General features: G+C 44.5%; 1 protein-coding gene across 5 annotated transcripts in view; it reads left to right on the top strand.

Annotated features, from left to right (window-relative positions):
* The window catches only part of gjc1 (gap junction protein gamma 1), a 95,843-nt gene extending 78,326 nt beyond the window's left edge, over positions 1-17,517 (top strand). For 4 of the 5 annotated variants that reach the window (XM_033035387.1, XM_033035389.1, XM_033035386.1 and 1 more), the window contains exon 2: positions 2,823-7,093. In XM_033035387.1, the coding sequence (XP_032891278.1) occupies positions 2,851-4,023 (1,173 nt within the window). In that variant the 5' untranslated portion in view covers positions 2,823-2,850 and the 3' untranslated portion in view covers positions 4,024-7,093. Of the gene's footprint in view, positions 1-2,822; positions 7,094-17,505 lie in introns of those variants that run through there. The other variant, XR_004414346.1, reaches the window with a different exon arrangement.
* The last annotated feature ends 461 nt before the right edge of the window (positions 17,518-17,978 follow it).

The raw sequence follows: 17,978 nt of genomic DNA on the forward strand, positions 1-17,978 counted from the left end.
GGAAGGAACTTCAAATGCTGGGTTACACCGAAGGTAGACACAAATTGCTGGAGTAACTTAGCGGGACAGGCAGCATCTCTGGATAGAGGGAATGGATGACGTTTCGGATCTGAAGAAGGGTCTCAACCCAAAACGTCACCCATTCCTTCTGTCTCTCCATTCCAGGTCTATCTATGTAATTACTGTAATGGTTGGTGGGGATACTTGAATGCATCAAAAACTTGCACATTCGCACTGACTTGTTCACTTAGTTTTTTCGCCTCTCCTACCGCTGTTCTTTCATTTTCAGTTCGCTCTGTGACCTCTCACTGTTGCTGCCCTCTCCTCCCTTCTCCCCTTGCTTTAATTATGTTTTTCATAAATTCACGTGACAGGAGCAGAATTAGACCATTCTGTCCATCAACTTTACTCCACCATTCAATCTATCTTTCTCTCTCAACCCCATTCTCCTGCCTTCTCCCCATAACCCCTGACACCCATACTAATCACTGTTTTGATAAAGCAGCTGAAATATTAGCCTGTTTCTCTTTAAGATATTGATTGTTTTCATTTCAGACCTCCAAACGATGCTGAATGTTTAATATTTAAGAAAGAACTGCAGATTCTTGAAAAATCGAAGGTAGACAAAAATACTGGAGAAACTCAGCGGGTGAGGCAGCATCTATGGAGCAAAGGAATAGGTGATGTTTCGGGTCGAGACCCTTCTTCAGACTGATGTGGGGGTGGGAAGGGCGGGAAGAAGAAAGGAAGAGGCGGAGACAGTAGGCTGTGGGAGAGCTGGGAAGGGGAGGGGAAGGAGAGAGAAAGCAAGGACTACCTGAAATTGGAGAAGTGAATGTTCATACCGCTGGGGTGTAAACTGCCCAAGCGAAGGTGCTGCTCCTCCAATTTGCGGTGGGACTCACTCTGGCCATGGAGGAGGCCCAGGACAGAAAGGTCGGATTCAGAATGGGAGGGGGAGTTGAAGTGCTGAGCCACCGGGAGATCCGGTTGGTTATTGCGAACCGAGCGGAGGTGTTGGGCGAAGCGATCGCCAAGCCTGCACTTGGTCTCACCGATGTAGAGCAGTTGACACCTAGAGCAGTGGAAGCAATAGATGAGGTTGGCGGAGGTGCAGGTGAACCTCTGCCTCACCTGGAACGACTGCTTGGGTCCTTGGATGGAGTCGAGGGGTGAGGTAAAGCGACAAGTGTAGCATTTCCTGCGGTTGCAAGGGAAAGTACCAGGGGAGGGGGTGGTTTGGGTGGGAAGGGACAAATTGACCAGGGAGTGACGGAGGGAGCGGTCTCTGTGGAAAGCCGAAAGGGGCTGGAGATGGGAAGATGTGGCCAGTGGTGGGATCCCATTGGAGGTTGCGAAAATGTAGGTGGATTATCTGTTGTATGTGACAGCTGGTGGGGTGGAAGGTGAGGACAAGGCGGGCTCTGTCCTTGTTACGAGTGGGGGGGATGGGGAGTGAGTGGTGAAATGGATGAAGTCAGTGAGTTCTGCATGGGTGCAGGAGGTCCTCCCTTCCCACCCGCACCACCCCCTCCCCTGGTACTTTCACTTGCAACCGCAGGAAATGCTACACTTGTCGCTTTACCTCCCCCCTCGGCTCCATCCAAGGACCCAAGCAGTCTTTCCAGGTGAGGCAGAGGTTCACGTGCACCTCCGCCAACCTCATCTATTGCTTCCACTGCTTGCTGCCTCACCTGCTGAGTTTCTCCAGCATTTTTGTCTACCTTGAATGTTTAATATGTGTGCTCTTAGGTAGTACTGTGTGGAAGGTTTAGAATTTTTTAAGGTATGTTTGGAACATAGAAGTGTACAGCACAGCAATAGGCCCTTCGGACCAAATGACTGGGCCAAACATGATGCCAAGTTAAACTAATCTCTCCCTGCACATGAATCATACCCTTCCATTTCCTTCATATCGATGGGGCTATCTAAAAGCCATGAGGGTTTCAACCAGAAACGTCACACATTCCTTCTCTCCAGAGACGCTGCCTGTCCCGCTGAGTTACTCCAGCGTTTTGTGTCTATCTAAAAGCCATGATTAATCATTTGAAAAGAGCGTTATCTTTTAGATAGAAAACTACCTGCAAATGTAAAAATAATGGATTAATCTGCTGGAAAAGCATCAATTACTGAAAATTTGTTAGATTGTAACAGTGGCGCAGCAGAGCTGCTACATCACGGGACTGGAGACCCAGGTTTGATCCTGACCTCGGGTGCTGTCTGTGTGGAGTTTGCAACGTTCTCCCTGTAACTGCGTGGGTTTTCTCTGGGTGCTCCGGTTTCCTCTCACATTCCGAAGACGTGCAGGTTTGTAGGCTTTGTAAATTGCCCGTAATGTGTAAGGATGGTTCAATGGTACATTATCGGTACAGGGAAATTAATTTTTGTATTCAGTTCTGTACAAGTATCACAATCCATAATCACTTAGATACATCATAAGTTCTAGGAGCAGAATTTGGCCAATCAGCCCATCAAGTCTAGTCCACCATTCAACCATGGCTGATCTATCTTTCCCTCACAACCCCATTCTCCTGCCTTCTCCCCATAACCCCAGGCACCCGTACTAATCCGGAGTCTGTCAATCGCCACTATAAATCTCACATCTTAGCTAAGCATCTCAGATACAGTACAAGTGTTGCGGAAATGGGATAACTTAGAACTTATGTGAGCAGGTAATTGATGGTCGGCGTGGACTTGGTGGGCCGAAGGGCCTGTTTCCATGCTGTCTCTCTACCTAACTATAAATGTTAATTTTGTTTTTTCGATCATGCTCGCATCAATACTCCTGTCTGTTTTTAATAATGATGTTTGTTGTGCTGCAGGAACGGATTGGAAAACTGATTGAATAACATGAGCTGGAGCTTCCTAACGAGGCTTCTGGAGGAAATCCACAACCACTCCACGTTTGTGGGCAAGCTGTGGTTGACGGTGCTCATCATATTCCGCATTGTGCTGACCGTGGTGGGCGGGGAGTCCATCTACTACGATGAGCAGGCCAAGTTCGTCTGCAACACCAACCAGCCGGGCTGCGAGAACGTCTGCTACGACGCCTTTGCCCCGTTATCCCACGTGAGGTTTTGGGTGTTCCAGATAATACTCATCGTCACGCCATCCATTCTCTACCTGGGCTACGCCGTGCACAAGATCACGGCGAAGGAGGACCCCGAGGGCGGAGCCCGAAAACCAAAGAAGCACCAGTACGCGGTGCAGTGGAAGCAGCATCGAGGCCTGGAGGAGGCCGAGGATGATAACATAGAGGATCCCATACTCTATCCAGAAATAGAGCTGCACAGCGATCAGGGGAACAAAGAGCAGAAGAACCTGAACAAGCACGATGGCCGGCGGCAGATTAAACGGGATGGCCTGATGAAAATTTACGTTCTGCAGTTGCTTGCAAGAACTTTATTTGAGGTGTGTTTTCTTGTGGGCCAGTACATCTTGTATGGCTTTGAGGTAGAAGCAAGGTACGAGTGTGTCCGCGACCCTTGCCCTCACCGCGTGGACTGCTTTGTATCCAGGCCAACTGAGAAGACTATTTTTCTGCTGTTGATGTACGGAGTAAGCTGCCTCTGTTTAGTCATAGATATCTGGGAGATGATCCATCTGGGATTTGGGATGATAAGGGATATGCTTAAAAACAAACAAAACTCTCTAGCAGAGACTAGTTACATTCAGCCTTATACATGGAACTCCCCTTCAGCCCCTCCTGGCTACAATATTGCAGTCAAACCGGATCAGATCCCGTACACTGACCTTTCTAATGCTAAAATAGCCTACAAGCAGAACAAAGAGAACATCGCTCAAGAGCAGCACTACGGCAGCAATGATGAAAATGTGCCAGTCAACTTGGAACGCGTGCAGCGGCAGCTGAAGATGGCCCAGGAACAGTTGGACCTGGCGTTCCAGGCTTATAACGATCACAACCATCCTCCAAACCCCACCAGAGAAAAGAAGAAGGTAGGGTCAAGCAAAAGTAGCCTGAGCAGCAAATCTGGGGATGCGAAGACCTCGGTGTGGATTTGATAGCAATTTGTCCTTGCTCAGCCAGTTTCAGTTGGATGTAGACTCAAAGATGACTTTATAGCAATCGTTTTAACTCCTCGTTTTGTATTTTAAAAGGAAGCCATCGCAGTGTCAAAATTTACAGTCTGCTACAGTAGTGTTTTGTTTCAATTCCTTCAATGGAGGACTAGAATCTTTGGAAGATTCAGTTTTGTTTTAAGTCTTTTGTTCAGTGCGCCAACATCTATTGCAAGATAGAATTTGATAATCTTTGATTACGTTCCATCCAGCTACAAAATTGCCAAATTGGTTATGAGTATTTCAGAATCGGACCATTGATCTCATCAGCCATGTTGTAAATATTAAACGAGTGCCTTTTCTTTTGTATAAAGAGGGAAGCAGTGCACAAGAATCTGTGCAAACACAGCCATAATCTGCACTGCAGAGTCTGTTAATCAATGTTTATCTGAGGGTTTGGGAGTAGTTTTGTGCAAATGTCAAACACAAACACCTTCTTGCCCACAGTAAGTTGCTTCTAGGCATTTTCCTCATGCTTACTTCCATACAATCTTTTTAATGAGGGTTGTTTATCAGTATTAGATTGTGACTTCACATAGGACGCATTGCACTGCGTTTTGAGAATGGCGGCTGCTTCTTAAGATCATTGACATTTAGGACATATAATTAAATTTGAATGTGATTTATATTAGATCTTCCTTGGGTTAGGGTTGGTGCAGCATCTCTATTGATCTTTGATAGTTTACTGTGTAACCTATTATAGAAATGTCTTTCTTGTTAAGGTATTATAAATAACGGCATGCCATCAGTAGGAAGACTCTATCTCACTGACCATAATTTGGAATGGTGGACCTATTTATTACATGACAGCGGGCAGCATTAATAATAAGGACACTAAACAATCAACATAGAGAATCTTAAGCAAGAAACAAATTGCTGGAGGAACTCAATGGATCAAGCAGCATCTGTGGGAGTAAAGGGATAGTTGATGATTTGGGACTGACCTTGTATGAAGGTCTCCCTTTGATACCTGATCATGCGGCGTGGTGGCACAGTGGAAGGGTTGCTGCCTTACATCGTCAGAGAACCTGGTTCGATCCTGACTACGGGTGCTTGTTTGTACGGGTTTTGTACATTCTCTCCGTGACCTACGTGGGTTTTCTCTGGGACCTCCAGTTTCCTCCTACACTACAAAGACATACAGGTTTGGAGGTTAATTGGCTTGGTAAAATTGTAAAGTGTCCTCAGAGTGTCAGCGTGCAGGGACTCCTGTTCGGGGCGGACTTGGTGGGCCGAAGGGCCTGTTTCCGCGCTCTATCTCCAAACTAAACCTCAGATGCTGCTTGACCTGTTGAGTTCCACCAGCACTTTGTTTTTTGTTCCAGATTCCAGAATCGTCAGGCCCTTGGGTCTTCATACAACATCTCATTATCAATTGGGATCAGATTTTAAATTTGCATTAAGCAAGGACACTTAGTAACAAATCAAAGCAGTTCTGAATTTGCAGGATTGATCAGTGATGCTAAATAATCATTACAGGCGCATTCAGTTTCCATCTCAAAATACTTTTGAGTTGCATCTGGAATAATGGTTGTGGATTTGAGACATACAACAATTATTATTATAGTGGCGTTGTACAACAGAAAAATAGGAACTACAACATGTGCCACAACTTTTAAGTTGCTGTTAAACATTCCACTTGTGACATTATTTATTGTACACACAAAGCTAATCACAATTTAACTAGGAGGATTCCTAGGAGAATATTTCTAACTCTTGCCTTTTCCTTTCTTAAAGTTGCCATGTAGTGAGCTTGCTCTACTTGCTAGAGTTGCAATATGTCCCAACATAGCTTATTTTGACCGTCTTATTTTTTTTTTGATTTAGAATTATTCGTCCATTGTTCAATTAAATGGCTGGAAAAAAGCTTGTAACATGTATTCATAAAGGACAAAGCTCTTAATGCCAATTTTTCTATACTTTTTAAACATATGTTTACATTTGTTGTTCATTATCGCTTGTGAAAAAACTTGCCAGCTTTGGAATAAGTTTAAAATGCGGCGGTCCATGTAAGATTCAAATGTAATGGCCCACAAAAGGTTTAAATGCAATTCATTGTATAAGGGATGGACTCCCTTTATCAAATCTTCTGCGCATCTCCTTGCGTTTTGATAGCCCATCTTTTTACAGGGAACAACTGCCATTTTAAAATTCACCATCTTTAAATATTGTGTCGAAAACCTAATAGTTTTGACTTCCAAGGCACCAAATGTACTTTCTTGTATTTTTATACCAGAACAAGTTGTACGTTCTGTTCACTTGGTGGGATGCAGTCTGTTACAAATAACACAGTCCTTCAGTGGACTGGGATGATTTAAGGGAAAGAACTGCAAAAGCATTGGTAAGAAACTTTGCAGTTTATTGTAGCTTTGTATTTAAACAGAAAATTCCCCAAACATCTTTGTCCAAACCAAATGAGCTCTTGTTAGATTTAGGGGATCGTTTACTGCAGTTTCTTCCCTTTTATAGATGAAAAGATCTATTTTGGTTGAATGTGGTACAATGATTTATTGTTATAGGCGATTCTTCAAGACCCATACACCTTCCTGTTTGGGGAATTAAAGTGAAACAGAGGAGGAACTATTTTTCAAAGCTTTGAAGTATGTACATTTCTACAATAGCTTTTGTATATAGCTACACTTCGATGAAGGTTAAAGAGTGCCAAATGGGAAGAAAGGTGCTTCAGCTGGTCACTTATTGAACAATTATTTTAAAGAGTGTGGAACAAAAAAATAGGTGCCTTTTTGTTTTCTAGTTATTTACTGAAATGTACTTGATGCTACATTCCAATCTCTTAAAAGGCATATTTTGTTTTGGACTTAAGTTGCGCGCGTGTGTGTGTAATGGCTTCAAATTATGTCCTGCAGTTGTGTGAGGACATATACTGTACCTTGTCATTACATCATCTATGCAACTTATCCTAGTTTTATACAATTCCGATGGATGTTTTTTGTCACAAATAAGTCCACACATTTGAAAAGATTTTGTATTAAAAGTTTTTTTTTTGCATGTTTCAAAAGTATTTTGAATTGTAATTGTAAATAGAAATGTTGCTCTTTGGATTGTCTGTCTTATGCTGGAGTGGAGTGTGACTGAAACTCAAAATACTACTTTATGGCACTTTCGTGTGAAAAACCAATTGATGTGTTGAGCAGGGAGAGGTTAGTGCTGTACACTGGAATCCCTACCAACCCATTATATCTACAACAACTTTAAATGTATTCCAATTTGTAAGAGTTTCACTTCAGGCAGCGTTTTCTCTTTGATTAATAGAATTTGAGAGCCAAAAGCAAAGTACTGTATACACTTTAAACATGAAATATAGTCGCACAGCACAGAAACAAGCCCTTTGGCCCAACTTGTCTATGCCGAACAACATGCCCCATCGAAGTTGATTCCATTTGGCCCATATCCCTGTGAACCTACCCTATCCATGTACCTGTCCAAGTGACTTTTGAATATTGTTACTCTACCTGCCTCAACTACCTCCTCTTGCAGCTTGTTCCATATACCCACCACCATCTTCCGTGAGAAACAATTGCCCCTCAGATTCCTATTAAATCTTTCCTCCCTCTATATCTTCTGGTTCTTCATCCTCAGGGTTTCAAGTTTATTGTCACATGTACCAGTTAAGGTACAGTGGAATTTAAGTTACCATACAGCCATACTAAGTGAAAAGCAACAAGACACACAGCCACATAAATGTTAACATAAACATCCATCAAAGTGGATTCCACATTCCTCACTGTGATAGAAGGCAATAAAGTTCAATATTCTTCCTCTTATTTCTCCTGAGGTCAGGGCAGTCAAACCATCCCCAGTCAGGGCAATCAAAGCCCCCGCAGCCGACGATCGAAGCCCCGGTCGGAGTGATCGAATCTCCCGCGTCGGGGTGGTTGAAACTCTCTCCGCGGTATGGAGCTCCTGAATTGGCCTCTTCTCACCGGAGACCGCGGGCTTCACGATGTTAAAGTCAACAGGCTCCGCGGTTGGAGCTTCGATCCCCAGCAAAGGGATCGCAAGCACCACGATGTTAAAGTCCCGCGGACTCCTGCGGCTTGATAGGCAGATAGTGGACTAAAACAGAGATGAAAATACATTTGTAATAAAAGGATTGAAGAGTTTCCAGGCCTCCCAGTTTAGACTCAACTTACTAATGCCTTGCACATTCCTATCTAAATCGTTGACGTAAACTACAAACACTAATGGGCCCAGCACCGATCCCTGAGGCACACCGCTGGTCACAGGCCTCCAGTCTGAAAAACACCCATGAAGTCAATTCTGTATCCAGAATATGAAATATAAAAATGCCCAGCAGATCAGGCGACATCTGATGCCTGACCTGAGTTCCTCCAGTATTTTTGTGTTTTACTCAAGATTAGAAATATAGAAACATAGAAAATAGGTGCAGGAGTAGGCCATTCGGCCCTTCGAGCCTGCACCACCATTCAATATGATCATGGCTGATCATCCAACGCAGTATCCTGTACCTGCCTTCTCTCCATACCCCCTGATCCCTTTAGCTACAAGGGCCACATCTAACTCCCTCTTAAATATAGCCAATGAACTGGCCTCAACTACCTTCTGCGGGAGAGAATTCCAGAGATTCACCACTCTCTGTGTGAAAAAGGTTTTCCTCATCTCGGTCCTAAAAGATTTCCCCCTTATCCTTAAACTGACCCCGTATCCGTAAACTGTGTCTGCAGTTCCTCGTGGCTCTGCAGAAAGAGAACTGGGGTTAATGTGAGTCGATGAGAGTTCATCAGAGTCGAAGAAAAGTTGGGAGATTTTTAGCTAGAAGAGGTGTTACTGAGAAATAGCAAAGAGAGACGCACAACCCCAGCAAATGGGATTAGTATAGATAGGCAGCATCGTCTACATGGAGAAATCCTGTATCAATGCTGTATATTTCTATGACAATTGCAGAGGATTAAACCAAAAGTTATGTTGTTATGGAGAAGAGAATTTGAAAGGTTTCTGGAAGAAGAAATTCCTGCTCATTAATCTTAAATGAATTTCCCTTTTATTCTGAGACATTTTCCTCTGGTTTTAGAATCTGTTACATAGGGAAATATTCTCAGGGGATCAACCCATGGAATCTTGCATTTTTCAACTACATGACTGCTTTTAAACTCCAGAGATCAGAGGCCTAGTCTCGTAGGACAAAGGCTTCACCCCAGGAGTCAACCTAGTCACTGCACTGTCTCAAAGGCAAGTGTATCATCAAATGAGGCCACACCTGCACACACAACTCCAGATGTGAATTCGCCAAAGTACTCTACAGCTGTGGCAAGACTTCCAACTTTTGTATTTCATCTCTCTTGCAATAAAGGTAATTAGTTTAGCTTAGTTTAGAGATACAACGCCGAACCAGGTCCTTCGGCCCACTGAGTCTATGCAGACCAGCGTTTCCTGCACACTAAAGGCCCTGTCCCACGATGCGAGTTTACCCATGAGGTCTCCCGAGTTTAAAAAAAAATCAAACTCGTGGTACGTACGTAGTGGGTACGTCGGAGCTCATGGATGTCTCGTAGCAGCTCGTAATGCTAACGGCAGGTACTCGGGAAACGCAGTAACTCGTGAACTCTCTGCCACAGAGGGTAGTTGAGGCCAGTTCATTGGCTATATTTAAGAGGGAGCTAGATGTGGCTAAGGGGATCAGAGGGTATGGAGAGAAGGCAGGTACGGGATACTGAGTTGGATGATCAGCCATGATCATATTGAATGGCGGTGCAGGCTCGAAGGGCCGAGTGGCCTACTCCTGCACCTAATTTCTATGTGAGGTTTTTTCAACAGTGAAAAATTTGCAAGCATAAAAAAATACTCGTGATGAAGTACCACGAGTTTGATTTTTTTTTAACTCGGGAGAGCTCTTGGGTAAACTTGCATCATGGGACAGGGGCTTAACATTATTCTACACACTGGGGACAATTTACAATTTAACTGAAGCCTATTAGCCTACAAACATGTACGTCATTGCAGTGTTGGAGGAAACCGGAGCACCTGGAGAAAACCTACGCAGGACACGTGGAGAACATACAAACACCGTACAGGGGTCACAATCTGGCACTGTATCACCATGTGGTAATGTTCCATCCATTATTTGTTGGGTACACTTGCATTCTAACTTTATTTTGTGTGTGAGGACACACAGATCTCTGAGCTGCATAAATATTCTGATTTTCTGAAGTGATTATCTCATTTTGTATAATCAATCTATTTGTATCCCTTTGCACATCTTTTAAAGAACTTAAGATACAACATCCACTGAGTCTGCGTTGACCATTAACAACTCATTTTACACTAAACACACATTAACCCTAATTCCCATTTGTTTCTTAGACACAAAATGCTACCTGAACATCACCTATTCATTTTCTCCAAATATGCTCCCTGACCCACTGAGTTACTCCAGCATTTTGTGTCTATCTTCAGTGTAAATCAGCATTTGCAGTTCCTTCCTCCACTCCTTCCCATTTTGTTTTGTTCTCTGCACATTGTCATCAGCCTCCCCCAGATTCTACAGTCCACATGCACATCAGGGGCAATTTAGTAAATTAACATACCAATCTGCACCCTATGCGATGTGGGATTAAACGAGTATACTAAGAATCCAGAGGTGCTGCCTGACCCGGTGAGTTACTCCAGCACTTGGTGTCTTTTTTTGTAAACCAGCATCTGCAGTTTCTTGTTTCTACAGACAAAACCTAGATGGTCACGGCGAACTTGCAAACTCCACACAGACAACACTGGAGGTCAGGATTGTAACTCCAGTACTGTGAGGAGGAGGAGGCGAGTCTTATTAGCTGCTTCAACTTACTTTCCCGTACATCTTTGAATTTGCAACAAGAATTGGCTGTGAAACACTAGGTGTAGAAACAAAGAACTGCAGATGTGAGTTTATACCAAAGATAAATACAAAGTGCTGGAGTAACTCAATGGGTCAGGAGGCATCTCTGGAGTAAAAGGATGGATGATGTTTCGATCCGAAGCCAATCTTTTCATTCTTTTTTCCATAAACACTTAATACAACACAAGAGATAGTTAAACTATTTTGTGGCAGGTACTATCATAACAGTTAAGAGACAATTGGACAGGTACATGCATACGACAAGTTTAGAGGGATATGGGCCAAACGCAGGTGGGACTTATGTAGAAGGGGCATGTTGGTCAGTGTGGGCAAGTGGGGCTGAAAGGCCTGTTTCCACGCTGTATGACTCTATGACCTCACACTTGTTTGGATCAAACTCCATTTGTCATTTTGGTCATTTGTCTATTTGGAATATTCCACTGTATATTTTGATAGCCTTCCTCACTGTCCACAGTTCCAGCAATCTTGGTCTCAGCAAACTTACGAATCAACCCATCTACATTTACATTCAATTAGTTTGTATATATCATAAACAACACAGTACAGATCCCTGAACTCGCAGGGCACAGACCTGCAGCCAGAATACCACCCTTCCACCGCAACCCTCTCACTTCTATAAGTAGGCCAGTTCCGAATCCAAATGACTAAGTTGAGGCGGCACTGGTGCAGCGGTAGAGTTGCTGCCTTACAGCTCTAGAGACCTAGGTTCGATCTTTAGTGCTGTCTGTATGGAGTTTGTACAATTTCCTTGTGACCACGTGGGTTTTCCTCGCATGCTGCGGTTTCCTCTAACACTCCAAAAGACGTATCAGTTTGTAGGTTAATTGGTTTTGGTAAAGATTGTAAATGTCCCTAGTGTATAGGATAGTGCAAGTGTCTGAGGATCGCTGGTCGGTGCAGACTCAGTGGACCGAAAGGCCTAAGTTATGCTGTATCTCCAAACTAAACTAGTCTCCATGGATCCCATGCATCTTAATCTTCTGGATCAGCCTGTCATAAGTAACTTTATCAAATGCCTTACTAAAGTCCATGCAGCAACATTCACTGCCCGACCGTCATCGATTGCCTTTGTCACCTTGTCAAAAAACTCAATCAAGTCCATAAGATACGACTTGCAACGTTACAAAGCCTTGTTGACTATCAATAATTAGCCAATTCTCTTCCAAATGAGAGTAAATCCTATCCCAAAGTATATTTTCCAGAAGTTTCCCAACCACTGATGCAAGGCTCACCGACTATAATTTCTTAGATTATCTCCACTTCATGTTTTAAAGAAATTAACAGCATCTCCAGATCTCTGGGACTTTGCCTGTGGCTAGAGATACAACCCCCCTGCAATCTCCTCTTTCATCTCTCTCGGTCGCCTGGAGTAGATCCCAAGAAGCCCTGGGGATTTATACACCTTAATGTCTTCAGGAGCCCCAACACCATCCCTTTTTGGATCTCAAAACAAAGCCCAAACATATTGATATTCCCCACACTGATCTTCACAGTGCTCTGGCTTCCACCTTTTCCCACATCACAAAGATGCTGCAGTCATTATCTGGCTCCTGTAAATTATACGTTAGTGCAGATACTGTAAGTGGCAAAAGAACAGTTAATAGTAGTTGATGGACATGTGGGAGAAAATAAGTTGCTGTGGTACAGAGAATGAAGGAAATGTGACTGACAGGACCTGGCTTAGGCACCATGGGTTAAATGGCTTCCTATTTTTGGTAATATAAGGAAGGAGATGTTTCATCTGGTCTGCAGAGTATAAGGATTGTCATTGATGTAAACAATGTTATTTTTAGTATTGGTTTAATTTAGCGGTGCCAGAAATGAACTCGCTTTAAATCATGGGTTGTCAGTTGAAGTACGTTACCAATAATGATGCTTGGCATTTTGAGTGATATCAAAACTTAGCAGATAGGAAGCAGTTTGTATTCCTGACAAACTTTAGCACAGGAAGGAAAGAAATAACAAAAATGACTGTTTTTGAGCAAGTATTTTTAATTTGGTGCTCAAGCATACAAAAAATAAATCTTTATACTTTGGTAGAGCCACTAAAAGAAACGTGAAAGTATTGCATGCAAAGAACATAAAGGATAAAACAGTTTATGCAACTCTAAATTAGTTTAAACAGATCTAGTCAGCTACACGACTGATATTCAATGCACAGTCATTTCAGTGAAGGCAACTGGCCAAGGCCAAAAATGATGGATACAAACTTGGTAAATTGGAAAGGTCATGAAGTTCATAAGCTCATATGTTCATGTGAAAGGAGCAGAATTAGGCCATTCGGCCCGTCGTCTACTCCGCCATTCAATCATTGCTGATCTATCTTGCCCTCTTAACCTCAGTTTATCCAGACTTTAAATTTTGGCAAGCAAAAGGACAAGGATGTGGATTTTATTTATACTGATAGAGATACACAGCACGGAAACAAGCCCTTCAGCCCACATTGTCTATGCTGGCTGAGTTGGCAATGTGGACTAGTCCCATTTGCCTCATAGCCCTCTAAACCCTTCCTATTCACATATTTGTCCGGAGGTCTTTAGAAAGTCATAATTGTATTTGTTTCTAGTGCTTCCTCTGACAGCTTGTTATAGATATGGATTACCCTCTGAGTGAAAAAAATGCCCCTGAGCTCAATTCTTAAAGCTCTCTCCTCTCACCTCAAGCTTATGCCCTTTAGGTTTAGAATCCTCAGCACTGGGAAAAAAGGCTGTGAGTGTTCACGTTACCCATGCCCTCAGGATCTTGTACACCTCGTTAAGGTCACCCGTCACCTCCTATGCTGTAAAGAATCAAAGTCTCAGTCTATCCAACCTCTCTCTATAACTCAAGCCTGCAAGCCCAGGTAACGTCCTGGTTAAGCTCTTCTGCACCCATTTCAATTTAATAACATCCTTATGTAGCTGGGAGTATAATACTCCAAGTGTGGTCTCACCAACTACTAGTGTAATAGCATCATGATGTCCCAACTTTTGTACTCAAAACTCTTCCCTTCTTCCCCACCTTGTCCACTGTCAGGGAACCATGTACCCATACTCCCAGATCTCGGTTCTGCAAAACTCTCCTGGGCTCCACTATTGTGTAAGTCCTGCTCTGGTTTAACATACCAAAATGCAACACCTCATACTTGTCAGAGTTAAATTCCATTTGCCATTACCTGACCCATTTTCTTAACTGATCTTGGCCCTGATATCCTCCTTCACTGATCACCAAACCGCCAATGGTGGTCTGCAAAGTAATAAAACTTTGTTAAGTAGATGTCATCTAAATTGGTAATGTAGGTAATAAACACACAGTGGACCCAGCACTGGCCCCTGCAGCACTCCACTGGTCACAGGACTCCAATCATTAAAACAACCCCGTGCAACTACCTTTAGAGATACAGTGCGGAAACATGTCCTTCGGACCACTGAGTCCGCACTGACCAGCGATCACCAGCGGTACACTAGCACTATCCTACACACTGGGTCCATTTACAATTTTACCGAAGTCAATTAACCTACAAACCTGCGCGTCTTTGGAATGTGGGAGAACACCGGAGCACCCGGATAAAACCCACGCGGTCACAGAGAGAAGGTACAAACTCCACACAGGCAGCATCCGGCGTCAGGACCGAAGCCGGGTCTCTTGCACAGTAAAGAAGCAACTCTACCACTGGGCCACCGTACTGCCCCTTGACTCATTCCTCCAAGACAATTTTGAATCCAATTGGCTAGCTCACCGCGGATTCCATGCGATCTATCATTCCAGACCAGCCTGCCATGTGGGACCTTGTCAAAGGGCTTGCTTAAGTCCATATAGATAACACCCGTGCCCTGATCAATCCTTTTCATAAAACTCATCAGATTTGTGAGATACAATTTCCCATGCACTAAATCATGCTGACTGTCCCTAATCAACCTGTGCAAATGCTGATTGTTCCTGTTCCGCCACAGAGTCAGGCTCACCGACCTGTAGTTCCCTAACTTGTCCTTGCTACCCTTATTAAATAGCAGGACAACATTAACCATCTCCAGTCTTCTGGAACTTGTGGCTAAAAGATGATGCAAGGCCTCTGCAGTTTCATAAGGCCATAAGGAATAGGGCTAGAATTAGGCACAGGCCATTCAGCCCACATCGACCAGTGGGCACACATCTGTATTAAATCCATAGATAGACACAAAAAGCTGGAGTAACTCAGTGGGTCCGACAACATCGCTGGAGAAAAGAAATGGGTGATGTTTCGTGTGGAGATGCTTCTTCAGATTAATTTTATCTTCCTACTCTTGAGCCATTGCCTTCTATGCCAGCATTTCAAGTGCTTGTGTAGGCACTTCTTAAATGCTTATGTTTAAGAAGGAACTGCAGATGCTGGAAAATCGAAGGTAGACAAAAATGCTGGAGAAACTCAGCAGGTGAGGCACCATCTATGGAGCGAAGGAAATAGGCAACATTTCAGGTCGAGACCCTTCTTCAGACTGATGTTGGGGTGGGGGGGGGGGCAGGAAGAAGAAAGGAAGGAAGAGGCGGAGACAGTGGGCTGTGGGAGAGCTGGGAAGGGGAGGGGGAAGAGGGAGAAAGCTGGGACTACTTTCCTGTTAAAGTCTTAAAAGTTCCTGCTTTCTCCCTCTTTCCCCTCCCCTCCCCAGTTCTCTTTCTCCCTCTTTTTTCAACTGTTTTTCAACTCTTTCCTCGACGGAGATGCGACTTTTTCCGTATCGTATCTCCGTCCGCACTGCGGCCTAACATCGTGGAGCTGCCGGTCCCTTTGCTGGGGATCGACTTTTGTGAGCTCCAACCTCGGGAGCCTGTGGACGTAACATGGTGGAACTCGTGGTCCCTTGGTTAGGGATCCACTTCGGGAGTTCCATCTGCAGGAGCTTCGATTGCCCCGACGCGAGAGCTTCGATCGCCGGCTGCGGAAGCTTCGATCGCCCCGACTTCGAATGGTTCGACTGCCCTAACCACGGGAGAAAAGGAGGGAAGAAGATAAGACTTTATTGCCTTTCATCACAGTGTGCTGTGGTGGATGTTCATGTTAATTTTTATGTAGCTGTGTCTCTTGCTTTTTTGGTATAACTGCATGGCAAATCAAATTCCTTGTACGTTCTCACATACTTGGCTAATAAATTCTTTGTATCTTGTAAAATCATGAGAGGACTAGGTTGGGTAGATGCACAGAGATGGGGAATCGAGAACCAGAGGACATATGTTTAAGGTGAGGGGGTGATGTGGTCGACCTTTCAATAAGACTCAAGGACTCTTTATGATTAACCATCAGCAGTGAGTTCTACTTGCACAAGGGGAGAAGTGTCAGTCAAAGGCTGTGATCACAATTCCAAAGTTAAGTCGGCACAGCAGGACATTTAAACACCAAAAAGATGCCAACTGAGGAAGTACAGATGTGAAGATGCACAAAAATGCTGGAGAAACACAGCAGGTGAGACAGCATCTATGGAGAGAAGGAATAGGCGACGTTTCGGGTCGAGACCCATCTTCAGACTGATGTCGGAGGGGAGGGGAGGGGAGGACGGGAAAAAGAAAGGAAGAGGCGGTGGCAGTAGGCTTGTGGAAGAGCTGCGGAAGGGGAGGGGAAGGAGGGAGAAAGCAAGGGCTACCTGAAGTTAGAGGTCAATGTTCATACTGCTGGGGTGTAAACTACCCAAGCAAAATATGAAGTGCTGTTCCTCCAATTTGCGGCTGGACTCACTCTGGCAATGGCGGAGGCCCAGGACAGAAAGGTCGGATTCGGAATGGGAGGGGGAGTTGAAGTGCTGAGCCACCGGGAGATCAGGTTGGTTATTGTGAACTGAGCGGAGGTGTTGGGCTTAGCAATCGTCAAGACTGCGCTTGGTCTCACCGATGTAGAGAAGTTGACACCTGGAACAGCTGATACAGTAGATGAGGTTGGAGGAGGTGCAAGTGAATCTCTGCTTCACCTGGAAAGACTGCTTGGGTCCTTGGATGGAGTCGAGGGGGAAGGTAAAGTGACAAGTGTAGCATTTCCTGTTGTTGCAAGGGAAAGTACCAGGGAAGTGGGTGGTTTGGGTGGGAAGGGACAAATTGACCAGGGAGTTAAGGAGAGAACAGTCTCTGCGGAAAGCAGAAAGGGAAGGAGATGGGAAGATGTGGCCAGTGGTGGGATCCCATTGGAGGTGGCGAAAATGTCGGAGGATTATATGCTGTATGCGATGGCTGGTAGGGTCGAAGGTGAGGACAAGGGGGACTCTGTCCTTGTTACGAGTGGGGGGATGGGGAGTGAGAGTGGAGCTGCGGGATATAGAAGAGAACCTGGTGAGAGCCTCATCTAAAATAGAAGAGGGGAACCCCGTTCCCTAAAGAATGAGGACATCTCCGATGCCCTGGTCTGGAACACCTCATCCTGGGAGCAGATGCGGCGTAGACGGAGGAATTGGGAGTAGGGGATGGAGTCCTTACAGGAAGCAGGGTGGGAAGAAGTGTAATCCAGAAAGCTGTGGGAGTCAGTGGGTTTGTAGTAGATGCCAGTCAGTGGTCTGTTACCTGCGATGGAGATGGTGAGGTCTAGAAACGGTAGGGAGATGTAGGAAATGGTCCAGGTGAATTTGAGTGTCGGATGGAAGTTAGTGGTGAAATGGATGAAGTCAGTGCGTTCTGCATGGGTGCAGTAGGTGGCACCAATGCACTCGTCAATGTAGCGGACGTAGAGTTCGGGGATAGAAAATGAGTTACTGCCTTACAACCTATGAGACCGAGTTTCAATTCTGACTACAGGTGCTGTCTGTATGGAGTTTGTATGTTCTGCCCGTGACCTGCGTGGGTTTTCTCCGGGTGCACCGGCTTCCTCCCACACGTCTGTAGGCGAATTGGCTTGGTAAAATTATAAATTGTCTCTGGTGCGTGTAGGATAGTGTTACTGTACAGGAATCACCGATCGGCGTCGACTTGGTGGGCCGAACGCCCTGTTTCCACGCTGTATCTCTAAACTAAACCAAACTAAGCTAAAAGATGGATTTTCAGGGGATGGAGGGATACAAAATATGAGCTGGTAGATAAGTGAGGGTCTTGGCAT

Source organism: Amblyraja radiata, chromosome 16 (genome assembly GCF_010909765.2).
Source record: "Amblyraja radiata isolate CabotCenter1 chromosome 16, sAmbRad1.1.pri, whole genome shotgun sequence".
NCBI lineage: Eukaryota > Metazoa > Chordata > Chondrichthyes > Rajiformes > Rajidae > Amblyraja > Amblyraja radiata.